Below are 14,305 nucleotides of genomic sequence, written 5' to 3'. Positions count from 1 at the left end.
GATCTAATGTGGATGTTAAGGAAAAGGGAAAGAGTCCTAAAGTTTTAATTTAATAACACAATTAATTTTAATAATACATTCAACAAGCAATTTCTTTAGAAATTCAATCCTGTTTGAACTACTGATCTTTTAGTTTGTACAGAGAATGAAATTGTACGTCATAGGATTTTACCATCTATTTTGTGCCAAATATATTTATATTGAGAAATGTTTATGCAGAATATATGTGTATTAGTTGGAGCTCCTTTCACAGTGGGCACACAGCAAAGTTATACAAAATTCTGATACTCAGTCTGATGTTGGATCATTTTAGCCACAGTTTATTTTTTCAGTCTATAATTTGTAAGCCCTACAGGTTCAGAACTCAAACATGTAAATAAAACAATAATGACTTTCAATGTCAGCCTGTTAACATTTTCTTCTTTAAAATAACTTGAAATACCTCCCTGGGAGTTAATGTTTATAAAATGATGATTTTTATTAAAAAAATAAAATATTGTTTATTTTGCAACCTTTCCTTTTAGCTTACCGGTATCTGCATTTTATGTTTTTCATGGGGAATGGGTTTGAGAAAGGGATAGAATGACAGTTGAAATATGCCCCTGTGCCATTTTGGTATTTGTTCACTACAGAACATAACATTTAGTATTATATTAGTTAATTGTATATGTTTAACTAATAATGCATATAAGGTTCACCTAAATAAAACTATTTATACGTATGGCTCAAATGTTTGGATTTTTTTTTGTCGTTTAAAAAAACAACAGAAACTATAATGAGACGTGACCAACAAAAAAAATCCAACCATTTTAACAGTGGAATGTAATGATCACTATTGAAGTAATGTGACACTGGGTAGGTGAAGTTAAATTGCGAGGTAATGACATTCTTGAATTTGTCCGTGATTTTACAGGACTTCACTGACTGACGGCAAAGGACAAAAATTAAATTAAAGGACACTGGTTTACCTGCTTGTAATAAACACTTAGAGCAGTTAGTCTTTTCAGTGTTGTTTTTCAAATATGTTTCATGAATAGTTCATAAAAACCCACCTATTCATGCATACAGTAATGGTTTTAATGCAGGTAACTGTTCAAAGCTATTTTATTTAATCTAACTGTAGGAATGTAAACATAGATTTTAATCCAATTAAGAGATTACTGCAGCAAAATGTAAAATGATTTTTACAAAATAAGACACAGATATATGATATGATGGAGACCAGTTAACTAATGTTTATTCTTGGAATGATAGCAGTAGGAGAAATGCGCTGAGTGATTAAAAGATTGCGAATGTTTTACTTCTAATGACAAGGGTCTCTAACGCTGTAAATGATGCTGTTTTTCCAGTACTCCTCTCCTGCAAAAAATTGTTTGAACGAGTAATGATATTAAATTGAATACATTAAAAACTGTTGCTAAGGTATATAGCTCAGAAGGAAATATATTTTCTTCAAAAGCAAATGAGTCAAAACGAAAAGGCTATAATGGAATATCTGCATGGAAATATTCATATTTTTGCATCACTACTCAATCTGACGATAAATCAAATTGAATAATCACTATTTCCCTTTGGCTTTCTGGAAAGAACTGGACTTATTTGGTGGATATGGCCTGTTGTTTTTTGGTGCTAACCTGAAATTTCATTATTTTTAAAAGTTAAGTACTATTTTTCAAGTGTTGTCTTTGTTCATATGTTAAACTTGATTTTTTGTAATTTTGTATATGCAAATTTACCTTGTGGACTTTATGACGTATAAAAGCAACATGAACTGCTTCAAGGCTCAGGCTATAATTTACATAGAGTTTGTGTGATTTCACTTTATTGTTATTAAAACAGACATTTCAGAGACATACATATGCATGCTTTATTAACTAATTTTGAATAACACAACAAAACAAGAAATTATACTGCATTTTAAATACACACACATTTTCAGAACCGCTTGTCCAATACAGGGTTGCAGGGAACCGGAGCCTACCCGGCAACACAGGGCGCAAGGCCGGAGGGGGGGGGACACACCCAGGACGGGACACCAGTCCGTCGCAAGGCACCCCAAGCGGGACTTGAACCCCAGACCCACCGGAGAGCAGGACTGTGGTCCAACCCACTGCGCCACCACACCCCTTAAATACATATATATATATATATATATATATATATAATATATATATATATATATATATATGTACAAACACATATATGGAGCTAATATTATGACAAAAAGTTATTCTTCAGAAAGGAATTTTATGATTTGCATGTTCTTAACCATTTCTTTTTGTCAATCAGAAATGTTTCTGTTCATCCAACTTGCAACATGGAACTGCAGGAAATGACACAACAATGATTATATGTAGTAATCATTAAATAACTATTGCCCTCTACAGTTCTAAATCCCCAAACTATGAACTTGGAAAGACTTGATGAAAGTATTCTCAGTAAAAAAGATAGATAGATAGATAGATAGACAGTACAAAAAAGTTTCACTCTAAAAATTACACAATCATTACCATTTCAAAATAATGTTTTTTAATAATGTATTGCTTGAAAAATACAATCCTGTAAACGAGATCCGACATGAAACGCCACACAACTTCGGTGGCATAAGCCCAGCCCAGCGCTTCTCCCGAACGTCGTTGTCTAAGTCATTTACGTATGTTGGGCGAAGATCGCTCGTATCCTGCGCTTTTGGCGTAGCCTTTTGCGCTGTACTACAAAGGCCAGCCCACTGCTTTGACCAATGAAAAGGCGAAATCCGGTTTTCCGCAACCAATCAAAATTCGATTTTAACTAGGTTGCTGAGCCGTTAACTCGGGACTGAATGGTTCCGTGAGACATCGTCGGGAGAGCCTTTTTTTTTTTTTTTTTTTTTTTTTTAACTGCCAAATGAAGAAGCTTCACAAGGCGCTGCACGTGGGCGCATACTACTTTTCAAAAAACAAAAGAACTTGTGATTGACCAGGAATGAACTTATTAACAGGATCGACGGCGTGCAGCGCGACGATGGAGGCCGAGTTTCGGGAGCTCGATGAGCACGGCGACTGGAATGACATTTACCAGGTAGACACAGTAGTCTACGGTGCCCTGCCCTGAGGCAGGGGGTCCGGGAGGGAACAACCGGCGGGGCAGCAGCGCTTCGCTTCACACTTCCTTCGCTTCACACTTCCTTCGCTTCACTTCGCTTCGCTCTGCTCGCCCCTAACTCACTGTAGTAGAGAACGGCGACACTCGTTGCGGCGCCGGATACATGATGATTCTTAGCCTCTTTTACCGCAGCTGCTATGCTAGTACTAAGAGGTAGCAGGACGTACTCGAGTCGTACACTCTCTCTCTCTCTCTCTCTCTCTCTCTCTCTCTCTGTGTGTGTTCGAGTAGGACGGACACGGTGACGGTGTCAGTCATCGCGCTCGCGCGCCGGCCAGGCCGTCGTCACGGGTCAGTAGGTCATCGTGATCATTCATACATCGTGATGATCATAATCATACCGATCAAAAGCAATATAAAATCAGGCATAAGACTAGTGCGTATAAAACTCGGGTTTCCTGCAGGCTGCTGTGAAGTTCGTTGTTCTTACTGACTTTGCCTTTTTACACCGATCAGATGCGCGGTTGTAAAACTTTGGAAGGAAGGAATCCAAATTTGTCTTTTGCAGAACAGCTAGGGTGCTTTATTATTATTATATAGCCTATTCGCTGACACCAGTTTGTCAAAACAATTTACAGTATTAAATAAGAAGAGTTAAAGTATCTCACATATTTCTAGAGCCAGATATTCTTCCTCATCAGTTCACAGTGAGCACCTTGATTTAGGGCACTACAGCAGGAGGGGATTCGAACCAACAACCTTCTGATATCAAGGTGAGGATCTTGAGCACTTTGCTGCCTGGTGCCCCTTGCTCGGCCCTGTTTCTGCCTCATGCTGCTCACTCAGGAAGAGAAGTGACTTCTACGTAACCAGTATGTTCTGTATTTTGTTCCCTCTTCTTGTTTTCCTTTTTTCTCAACTATTTTCCACAAAAGTGATATTCGTATGAAAGTCGCATAAAGGGTGACTGCATACCTGTGTAGGGCAGATATGGGTCATGTTGGAACAAACGGAGAGAAACAGCGATGGCCAGTGATAGACGAGAAGTGAGTAATGAGAAGAGAAATGAGAAAGCGAGAGTGTGTGTGCGTGCGTGTGTGTGTGTGTGTGTGTGTGTGTGTGTGTGTGTGTGTGTGTGTGTGTGTGTGCGCGCACGTGCGCGCGCGCTTGGCATCCTGACGTGGGTGTGGCGAGTGTTTCCAGAGCCTAGGCTAGATGGGGTATCATGCCTCCAGTTCATAATTAATTCTGACAGCCGCCATTGATATTTATGACTATTAACAACAGAATTTTAATATTTCAGCACAGGCAGCGTGTGAATTTGTGACTGGTGAATAATGATGTTTTACTGTAAAAAGGCGTTATATATCAAAGCAATTTATGGTGACAGGTTCATAACAAAAAGGCTTTTCACAGTGTATCTTATATGAATTTAATCGGTGTTTCAATACAAAGATATCTGTGGTGTGTGCATGATCCTCTTTTTGTGACTTTTGTTAAAAGAGAAAAGGCTGTATTTGTCATGTTCGGTACAATCACTCTATATTCAGAACAATATATATTTTAAGAGTTTCTGTTTAATGCCAGGGGGCACAGTGGTGCAGCGGGTTTAGGCAGGTCCTGCTCACTGGTGGGTCTGGGGTTTGAGTCCTGCTTGGGGTGCCTTGTGGCGGGCTGGCATCTCGCCCAGGGTGTGTCCCCTCCCCCTCCAGCTCTGCACCCTGTGTGTGTGTGTGTGTGTGTGTGTGTGTGTGTGTGTGTGTGTGTTTGATGCCACCAAAGACTGATAGGGGAGCTTTGCACTCATATTTTCCATGCTAGTAGTCACCCCTTCAGTCCAGTATGCCACTGCCCTGCGGAATATGTACGCGGACCATTTACAAATTTTTAATTCTTCTCCTTTTTCTCCTCCCTCTCCTCCTGTCCCTCGTTGTCCTCCTCCAGGAAATTCGTGAGCAGTCCGTAACGCTGCCCTGCCATGTTGCCAGACTACCTGAGAACAAAGCCCGGAATCGCTACAGAGACGTGAGCCCCTGTGAGTGCATTTCCGCAACATTTAACACCTAATCGGGATTTTCTGCTTCTTGACTATGTGTTCAGTCTCTCGGGTTATGATATAGGACTTTGGTATCTTCGTTTTATGTACCGGTCTATATAGGTGTTTAATGTAGGCTGGATTTGACTAGTGGGGTAAACCAGGGTACGCACATAGAGGGAAGGTTTGGGGAGATCAGTGACTTTTACATATATTCATTTGGCAGACATTTTTCTAAAACAAAAGAAAAAAAATGATGTACAACTTGGATTAAATGAAAGTGCATCAACAACAGACGAAGAGCTTTAGATGCAGATGAGGTTGTCTGTTTTTGCTGGAGCACATTAAATGAGTAGCTGCATATAGAATTGAGTCTGATGGAAAGTATAAAGGTGGTGATGACAGATGATGTGATGCAAGTTTATGAGAGATTGGTTTTGAGACCCTTCTTAAATGCTGGGAAGGATTCAGCAGCTCTGAGGGACAGAGGGAGCTCAGGCCACCAAATCATAGTGAAAACAAAGAACTTTCAGGTTTTCACTGAAGGACCCCTTTGTGAGTGGGACCATCAAGCAGCCAGAGGTGGAGGAGCATAACGTCACACAGGGTTCAGTTCCTGAGTTGATGCGTTACTGAGGAGATGAGGCAGTCTGTCGTCATCAAGAAGATTCATGGACTCGATCTCACACACACACACTGGCTGAAACTGCTCGTCCTAAGCAGGGTCACAGCAAACTGGAGCCTAACCCGGCAACGGGGCATAAGGCTAGAGGGGGAGGGGACGCATCCAGGATGGGATGCCAGTCCGTCCCAAGGCACCCCAAGTGGGACTTGAACCCCAGACCCGCCAGAGAGCGGGACCCAGCCGGACCCGGCCAAACCCGCTGCGCCATCACACCCCGCTTGGACTCTAACTGTGAAAGCAAATTGAAAGATAATTGTTTAGTATGTCGGGCTGTAACTTTTCTTCCCATAATGTTTAATTTCCTGGTATTTGTTTAACTAATGGGGGGGCATGGTGGCATCCGGCTCGCCGCGACACTGCTCGGGACAAGTGGTTGTAGACATTGAGTGTGTGTGTGTGTGTGTATACATTTAACTGGTAGGTGAGGGAGTCTTATGAAGTTTACCAAAACGGCATCCATATGAAAAGCTATACCTAGGCAATTCAGGTAAAGTATCTAACAGTTTAAAGGTACAACGGAAGTAGCCTAACCCAGTGTCTTGGAAAAATGTGAAATAGATGCATTGGGAACAAAAACCTCTGTATTTCATATTTTACTGATTTAACAGATGTTATTGTGTTGTTGTTGTTGTTGTTGTTGTTGTTATTATCTGATTTAAGGTGTGTTTAGCTTAATTTTTGTACATTGCTGACTTGCTGTATTTTTTTCCGGGTTTCTCAGTATTAATGACTGGAAGTTTGGGGTGGGATTAGACTAAGATTTTGCATTACAGTTCACTAGAAACAATAAATGGGAAATACGAAATGTCACTTTCACACACGGAAGACGTGAAATATCATCTTTCGATTGTAACACGTCTTCCATATTTCATGATACTGGGCTCTGTGGAGCCAACGGGATTCTGCAGCCCTGAAATGCAAAACTACATAAAGCTGTTTGTAAACTTTACACTCAGACAAGGGTAAGACTTGAACACAGAATTTATTCCTAAGATATTTTTCTTTGCAAATCACTTTGGAAAAAGGCATTTTATTGGAGGGAGGGAATAACAGAATATAATAATAATAATGGTAATAATAATAATTTGACTCTTTCAGTTGATGACAGCAGGATACGTTTGCAGTTGGGAACCAACGATTACATCAATGCCAGTTTAATTTCGATGAAGGAGACGAGAAGAAGCTACATTCTGACACAGGTAACAGCATCCATAGTGAGACCACTGAGGCAAGAGCTGACGTTGGTCACCCACACAAGTCATTACCTCTACCGCTTACATACTTTCAATATATGCACTTTTTTTCTACCTCTCTCTACTTGGTGGTGGTGCTTTTCTCGAGGTTGCTATCTGGTCTGATCTATGGCAATAACTACCGCTCCCTTTTCATTTTTTTCCTGAAATTTCACAATACCATATCTCTACATCGCTTGGGAGTGCAGCGTGCTGAAATTTTATTTCAGCAGACCATAAGAAAATTAAATTTTATCCTGAATTTTTGTTCTGGGTAGGATCGAGTTTGTTTTTTCCTACAGTTAGCTTTTTGAAACCAAGCAAGCCTTCTTCAGAACATAAGGGGACCTATGAGATTGTGTACAACAGGAGAAGAATGAGACCAAGATTGTCGCCTTAGGGTATGTTTACTGAACCTGCGAAAGTGTGGATTCTAATGTGGATTCAACAAGGAATGCTGCAGGCCTGTTTCCTGGGCTCAGTTTAGTGAATGTGGGAAATAAGCAGAGCGTTGAACACACAGGGATTGAAGAAGGGTCATTGCTGAGGGCACCACACCTGTTTCTGGAAATAGTGAGCGATCCCTTAAGGGGTACTGCTTTTACAGAGTACGAGCCAGACCTTGCTATGCAGAGTATGTGTGATGATCTTGTTGAGGCAGGTGGAGGTTGGTAATATTTTCACTTTCTTATGGGCTGCAGGCTTCTGTCATGTTGGTCTGACTTTGTCTGAACTCACTGAAGAATGAAAGTCAGCTCACTGACTGGAATAGTTTTTCCTTTCAGTTTTTGTTTTTGTTCCCACCTATGCCTATTGTGACTTTTTTTAAAGCTCCCCAAAAGTGGTTGGAGGATTTGCATACAAATGAGGAAGCAGTTCCCCCCCCCCCATTTCCATTTGTTAGTTTTGTGTAATATGTTATTTTGTAATATTATGCTATGTAGACTTATTTTGTTGCTTGTGTAAAATAATAGCAACTTTTGCACTAAGTCAGTGGAATCTGACTTCTTCGTTGACGTGCTTACATCGTGCCCCAGCTTGTTGCAGGTAGTTATCTCATTACTGAAAGCTGGTCTAAACCTGCATCTCAAAACTGGCACTCTAAACACATAATTTTTTCCTAGCAGAACTGTGCTGACAATAGTTCATTCCAATTCTTCGTAGAGAACTTAACAGAAAGGTGTATGGTTGTCTTGATTGAGTTCAATTTTCTTATTCTCTTGTTTATTTCCACTTGTTTGGAGGGAAGTGTGTGTTAATCTCTGCTCTGAAACACTGTTGGATAGAGTGGTAAATGACTTGCTCCTTGATGCAGAAGCTGGATTTCAGTGTAGTGCCCAAAAATTAGATTAATTTTAAGAACTGCATGGGTAGGTCTCCCTGAAGCAGTGCTTAACTAGTTTGTGCCATATCTGACCAACAGCCAGCTTTATATTGCTCTAAAAGACTGCTCATCAAAAAAAAAAAGTTCATGATACTTTTGGGGTTCCACAAGGTTCTGTTTTGGGTCCGTTGCTCTTTTCTTTATTTCTGCTTTCCATCAGCAATAAAAGTAATGAACATGGAATTAACTTGTACCATGTTGTACCATGTACATTGCATATTATTGTATACCTACGGATTAGCTGGTTGGTAAGGCAATGCATGTTGTGTTGTGTGGCACATTTAAATCTATGGATATCGCAACATCTACCAACGGCTAGCTCAGCCAGGAAATCACGTAGATACTTATCATGGAAACTGAAAAATGAACATCTTCTACTGCAGAACAAATGAAGTATGAAGTCAGCAGAACGTAACCTGGGTGTAACCAGTGATTCCCAGTTGAGAATGCAGAGCTTAAAAAAATGTTTTCTGATATAAGAAGCAATGTCATGGTATTTTTTTTTCCACTCCATGGTTATGTAGGAAAGCCAGTTCACATGTTTTTTGTAAAAAGCAGCCTTTACAATTTCAGTCTTTCCTGCTCTGATAAGTCTGCTTTGAAATAGAGCAGCACTGGTTTTTCCTCCTATGAAAATAACATATATGACCCCACCTTGATGGAGCTGTGCTGGATACCACTCATCAAAGATTTAATTTAATTCTGTTTAGTTCTATATTGAATTCATTTTATGGATTTTAATTTATGGTTAAAATTGTCCTGTTTTCTGGTTGTTTTACACGTGTCTTGTTTTTTAGACACTGACCTCTCATTTCACCAATAGTATTGCAACCATCTATTCGTGACTCAATTTACTTCTAAATCCAAGGTTACTTTTGCCTATAAGTCACAGTTAGTAAAGGTTTAACAGTACATATCCTTTATTTTATTTACTAGTTAGGTTCCCTAAAAATTTTCATGATAGCTATAACTAATACTTTGTAAAGCTTTTTATCTTGAAGAAGTTGAAGTAAATACAGGTCAAAATAGAGTGGAAATCTTAGTAACCTGACCATCTGTTGGAGCCAGTGTTTAAGGATGATGGCTCTTTTATACCTAGTACAGATTTTTGTGTGGGTCCCCTTATTCAGGGCCCTTTACCAAACACGTGCGGCCACTTCTGGGAGATGGTGTGGGAGCAGAGGAGCAGCGGCGTGGTCATGCTGAACCGCATCATTGAGAAGGGCTCTGTAAGTAGACATCCAGTCCCAAATTCTTCCTTTTGTCCTTGATTTTAAACTTGGTGTTTGACATTCCTCGGGATCGCTACAGGTGAAGTGTGCCCAGTACTGGCCCTCTGAAGGAGACACCGAAATGGTCTTTGAGGACACAAACTTCAAGCTGACCTTGGTCTCCAAGGATGTGAAGTCCTACTACACCGTGCGCCAGCTGACACTGGAAAATCTGTCGGTAAGAGCCACTGTCTTCTGACCTTCTACCAGGACCTCACCTCGCAGGATTCCTGGTCCTAGGGAGGCCAGTATGTGTACAGGTTTCTTGGCTTCAGTTGGGAAGAATTAATTAATTGAGAGAATTTTTTTAAGTGATTTTGCAGGAAAAACCCGCATACACTTCGACACCACAGGACTAGAGGTACAAACCAAGGTTCTGTGTAAAATTTGAGGATGTCTCTTGGCAAATTACATAATCAGTGAAAATGTATCAGGTCTTTATAAACAGGGACTCTGACACCCCCCGACACAATGACCCTAACCCCAACCCTATTTGGCTTTCCTACATCTTCTGAGAACCCAGCCTTACCATTGGGGAAATTTAAAATGTGACCTGTAGTGTTTTACAAACATCATCTTTATGGTCAATAGGATATATATAGTTTTATTCTAGCATAAATAGGTACTATTAGGTAGCGTCACGTGGTCGGATGACTCATGGGTGGTGATTCTGTTGGTCTTGTGCCCCTAAGACTCAGGAGAGCAGAGAGGTCCTGCATTTTCACTACACCACCTGGCCTGACTTTGGTGTCCCCGAGTCCCCCGCCTCCTTCCTCAACTTCCTCTTCCGAGTCAGGGAGTCGGGCTGCCTGGCCTCGGACAAGGGCCCCGCGGTGGTGCACTGCAGTGCGGGCATCGGACGTTCCGGAACCTTCTGTCTGGTGGACACTTGCCTGCTGCTGGTTAGTGCAGGTGTCTTGGTGATTCTGTGCGCCACTTGGAATGGTCCATTTCCTGGAAGACGATTAATATGATGGACTGCAGTATTTTAAGTGATGTTTTTTTTAGAGGAACAACATGGCTGATGACTGTGATTTCTTAGATTAACCTCACTTGAGAGTTTTGTAAGTACTTTCCATCACATTTAAACAATTAGCCATGATCTTTAATTCTTTTGAGTCGGTTCATCTACAGTACAGCGTGAATCGGCAGTTGTGAGATTCTCCAAAACAAGGTTGTATGAAGTGCCGTCTCACCTTTGCCGCCTGCTTTTATGACTCTCGCTGAGGTGTGTTTACCTGTCTCACACTCCGCAGATGTCCTTGCGGGAGGACCCGTCCTCCGTGCGCCTCCGTGATGTCCTCCTGGACATGCGACACTACCGCATGGGCCTCATCCAGACTCCCGATCAGCTACGCTTCTCATACCTGGCGGTCATCGAGGGAGCCAGATTTACCTCAGGGGACACATCCGTGCAGGTCTGCATCCAGGCACTGGTTCGAATGCGGCTTAGTCTGTGTAGAGTTTCAGTGTACTTCCCATGTCTCTGTGGGTTGTCTCCAAGTGCTCTGGAGAAAGACATGTTTGCAGTGAACTGGGGAATCCACTTAGTGTATGTGGTTGTGTGTGAGATTGCCCTGCAATGGAGTGGTGTTCCATCCTTGGTATATTGCTGCCTAGCTTAGCACCATGACCTTGCCACTACCCTACAAGTCAATTTTTTTTATTTATAAAGTTGCTATTACTACAGTTTAATATAATTAAATACTGCACTACCTATCGTAACACTTGGAAGTTCGAGTCCATTTGCTGTGAAACCCCAGAAGCGTTATCAGTGTAAGAACGCACTAGAGAACTCCTGCATTCTAATTAGATCTTCCACGATCAGTCCTGGACTTCACTCTATTCCCGCTGTGTATATCGCACAAGGAGTCCTGGAAGGAGCTTTCTAAGGAAGAGGATCCTCCGCCGGAGTTCACACCCCCTCCTCCCCGACCGCCAAAGAGATTTGGGGTGGATTCCCACAACGGCAGGATGGCAGCCTTTCCCTTCCCCGTACCCATAACCAAACCCGATGATGAGCCTGTCACGGGGCACCACAACAGCTTCCACATATCCAGGTAACGGCTTCTGCGTATCCAGGTTACCGCATCCGTATCACCAAGTAATTGCTTCCAACCTCAACCTAAGTAAGAGGCGGGATGTGTGCACTTGTGTTCAAGTTTGCATTTGTTGTGTATGAAGGTAACGCTCCCCTCCACAGCATGTAAGTCCTCAGCCAGTTTAAAGTTATTTTATGTTTGTTCTTATGAGATCATTTCATCACCTCATCAATATTACAGGTGTTTGTTGTTTTTGTGTAAGGAAAACATTTGTTTCAATATCACCACAGTTTTGCAGATGCTGTACAAGAGATCATCGCACATAGCATTACAGGATAATTACAGAATAATTTCCAAAGGAACTGTAAGTGAAAGTGGGAAATATCTAGAATAAGGAACTATTGCAGGAAGGGAATGCATGCATCAGTTGCCTCGTCATCTTAGAATTCTTCTGCTGTCTAAAATGCTCAGCCAGTGAAAGTTAAATATAACCCTGAAATTCATGGAATGATATAGTAATAAATAGGGAATAGAGAATAACATGGAGTACCAAACAGCATGAAAGGTATGACTTAGTACTGTATCTCTTTCACGTTTTCTTGCGACAGGGACATATTTTTAAACGTAATTGAAATTAAGCGCAGAAGTAGTGAATCTGGTTTTGGTTTTTAAAGTCAAGCTATATTAATATGCAGGGATACCTGTATTTTAAGAGGTTCTGTTAGCTTCAGGCCATCGTTGCAATGCTAGATCCCGTTGGAACAAACCCATTCCCCATATAACAGAGTTAATCTGTACTGTGAAATTACCCTATTAGGTGGGTGGGGGCAAATACCATTACTGCAAGGGGGGGAGGAAATCAGTTCCTGAACAAAAAAAATGCCACCTAAAATAATTAAAAATTCCAAAACAAAAGGTGCTTTTATGCAGGACATTGTTAAAACCAACATATTTTATATATTTTTTACTATTATTATTATTATTATTTTTGCCTTGTATTTTAATGTTATTAATATTCTGGTAGTTAAATTTAAAAAATTATGTGTAATTTCGTAAGCAGAGAATAAAATACTTGTTGTGGAGGTGAAATTTCCTTATAACTGGGGTAAAAAAAAGTTGCTGTGCTGCATGATAAGCCAATGAAAAAAATATGTATATTTCCACAAGCTGTTGAAGGTTTTTTTTGTTGTATAGGACCCTGTATTGCAAATATAAGTGGAGGCTAACATCATCCTGTCGGAACAGCGCAAGGGTGCAAAGGATTCGAAATATATAAAAAATAAATAAATGAAAGTCTAGGTTGTAAATAATGCAATGGGTTATATGAAAGTTAAAGTGTATGGTAAATGAATACATGTAAATGTAGAGTACGTGGCTGATTGGAGAGCCTAGGTCCTGGCTGTGTCGTGGCGACACTGTGTTGGTGTGTTACGGCTGTGCTTGTCAACACCGCTTGACATCTCTGGAAGACACACCAGCCAAGAGAGTCACTGGAAACGGCTCACCGGTGTCTCCCCACAGCGCTGCTCCGGAGACTGAGCTGCGCAGGAGGGCGGTGGGCGACGCCTCAGACAGGGTCACAGACGAAGCCCAGCCGGAAGGGCTACGACCTGAAACGCCCCAGCCTGCCGTCGCAGCCGCCGTTGATACCGTCAGTCCAGCGGAGGCCCAGGCCGGTCATGGGGAACCTCTAGAGAAGACCACGGGGAGCTCTAGAGAAGATGGGACACATGTGGGGCAACAAGAAACAGCGGATCAAGTCAGGGCAGACATCGGGAGCCTGTTGGGAACGTGGAGCCCTTCGCTGGTGGTGGCGTGCAGCTGCACACTCCTAGCCGTGGTTGTTTACTTGTGCTGCCGGTTTGCTTCCCACTGATGTCGTTCCTTCTTTCTGGACCCCCAGTTTGCGCAGAATCAAGGCCAGCTCACCTCCTCCGCTCTCCACTCCGGGCAGGAGCTAGACCTGAGGAAGTGCTCACTAGTGCCTCCTGCCCCCCTTCCCACCAGGAAGCATCAGCTCTTCCAAAGCATTCTGTTTAAATACCAGGGAGATTCTGCGTGCATGTGTGTCTGTTCGTTTGTACAATGTACGATATTCCGTATCTGCAGTTGACCATATATCCATTGATCAGGGAGACACTCCTACTACTGTTACTAGATACCAAAAGACCATTTTTATTTTCTACCTCTGTTCTATTTTTTTTACTGTAAAACCTGTTTTTTTTAAAAAAAAAAAAAAAAAAAAAAAAAAAAAAAAACTTTTCCAACCTTGCTTTCTAAAAAGCCTGTCCAGTGTTTCGCAGTATTAGAGAATAAGTGAGTAAATGCTGCGAGGAAAGAAGCGTGGGAAGGACGTGACTGCGGAGCCCAGGTACTGTTGTCTGGCAAGTTGCAGTGCATAGGAAGAATAGGAAGGGGATACGGATATATTTCCTTGCATTTGGTTCCAAACGTTTGACGGTGTTATCGAGAGCTGTGCTCATCACCGGTGCTCTCGCGAGGCAGGGCATCCCGAGAGACCCGACCCAGGTGCTCTGCGCTCTGTCTGTTCAGGGTCACAAACTTTTCAAAC

At 41.8% G+C, this 14,305-nt stretch overlaps 1 protein-coding gene across 1 annotated transcript; it reads left to right on the top strand.

Annotated features, from left to right (window-relative positions):
- The first annotated feature begins 2,874 nt into the window (after window positions 1-2,874).
- LOC108936323 (tyrosine-protein phosphatase non-receptor type 1-like) lies at window positions 2,875-13,944 on the top strand. The gene is made up of 9 exons (XM_018755647.2): window positions 2,875-3,060; window positions 5,029-5,119; window positions 6,903-7,003; window positions 9,551-9,649; window positions 9,732-9,869; window positions 10,384-10,593; window positions 10,948-11,109; window positions 11,561-11,751; window positions 13,255-13,944. The coding sequence occupies exons 1-9, from the start codon at window positions 2,965-2,967 to the stop codon at window positions 13,607-13,609; spliced, it is 1,443 nt and encodes a 480-aa protein (XP_018611163.1). The 5' UTR covers window positions 2,875-2,964; the 3' UTR covers window positions 13,610-13,944.
- The last annotated feature ends 361 nt before the right edge of the window (window positions 13,945-14,305 follow it).

The sequence above is a fragment of the Scleropages formosus genome, chromosome 24 (genome assembly GCF_900964775.1).
Source record: "Scleropages formosus chromosome 24, fSclFor1.1, whole genome shotgun sequence".
Taxonomy (NCBI): domain Eukaryota; kingdom Metazoa; phylum Chordata; class Actinopteri; order Osteoglossiformes; family Osteoglossidae; genus Scleropages; species Scleropages formosus.
This window is presented reverse-complemented; position numbering and strand designations above follow the sequence as displayed.

Coding starts and splice junctions, on each gene's coding strand:
- LOC108936323 (XM_018755647.2), top strand. CDS start 2,965: ATGAACTTATTAACAGGATCGACGGCGTGCAGCGCGACGATGGAGGCC. Junction 3,061..5,028: donor ACTGGAATGACATTTACCAG/GTAGACACAGTA, acceptor GTCCTCCTCCAG/GAAATTCGTGAGCAGTCCGT. Junction 11,752..13,254: donor AACAGCTTCCACATATCCAG/GTAACGGCTTCT, acceptor GTCTCCCCACAG/CGCTGCTCCGGAGACTGAGC.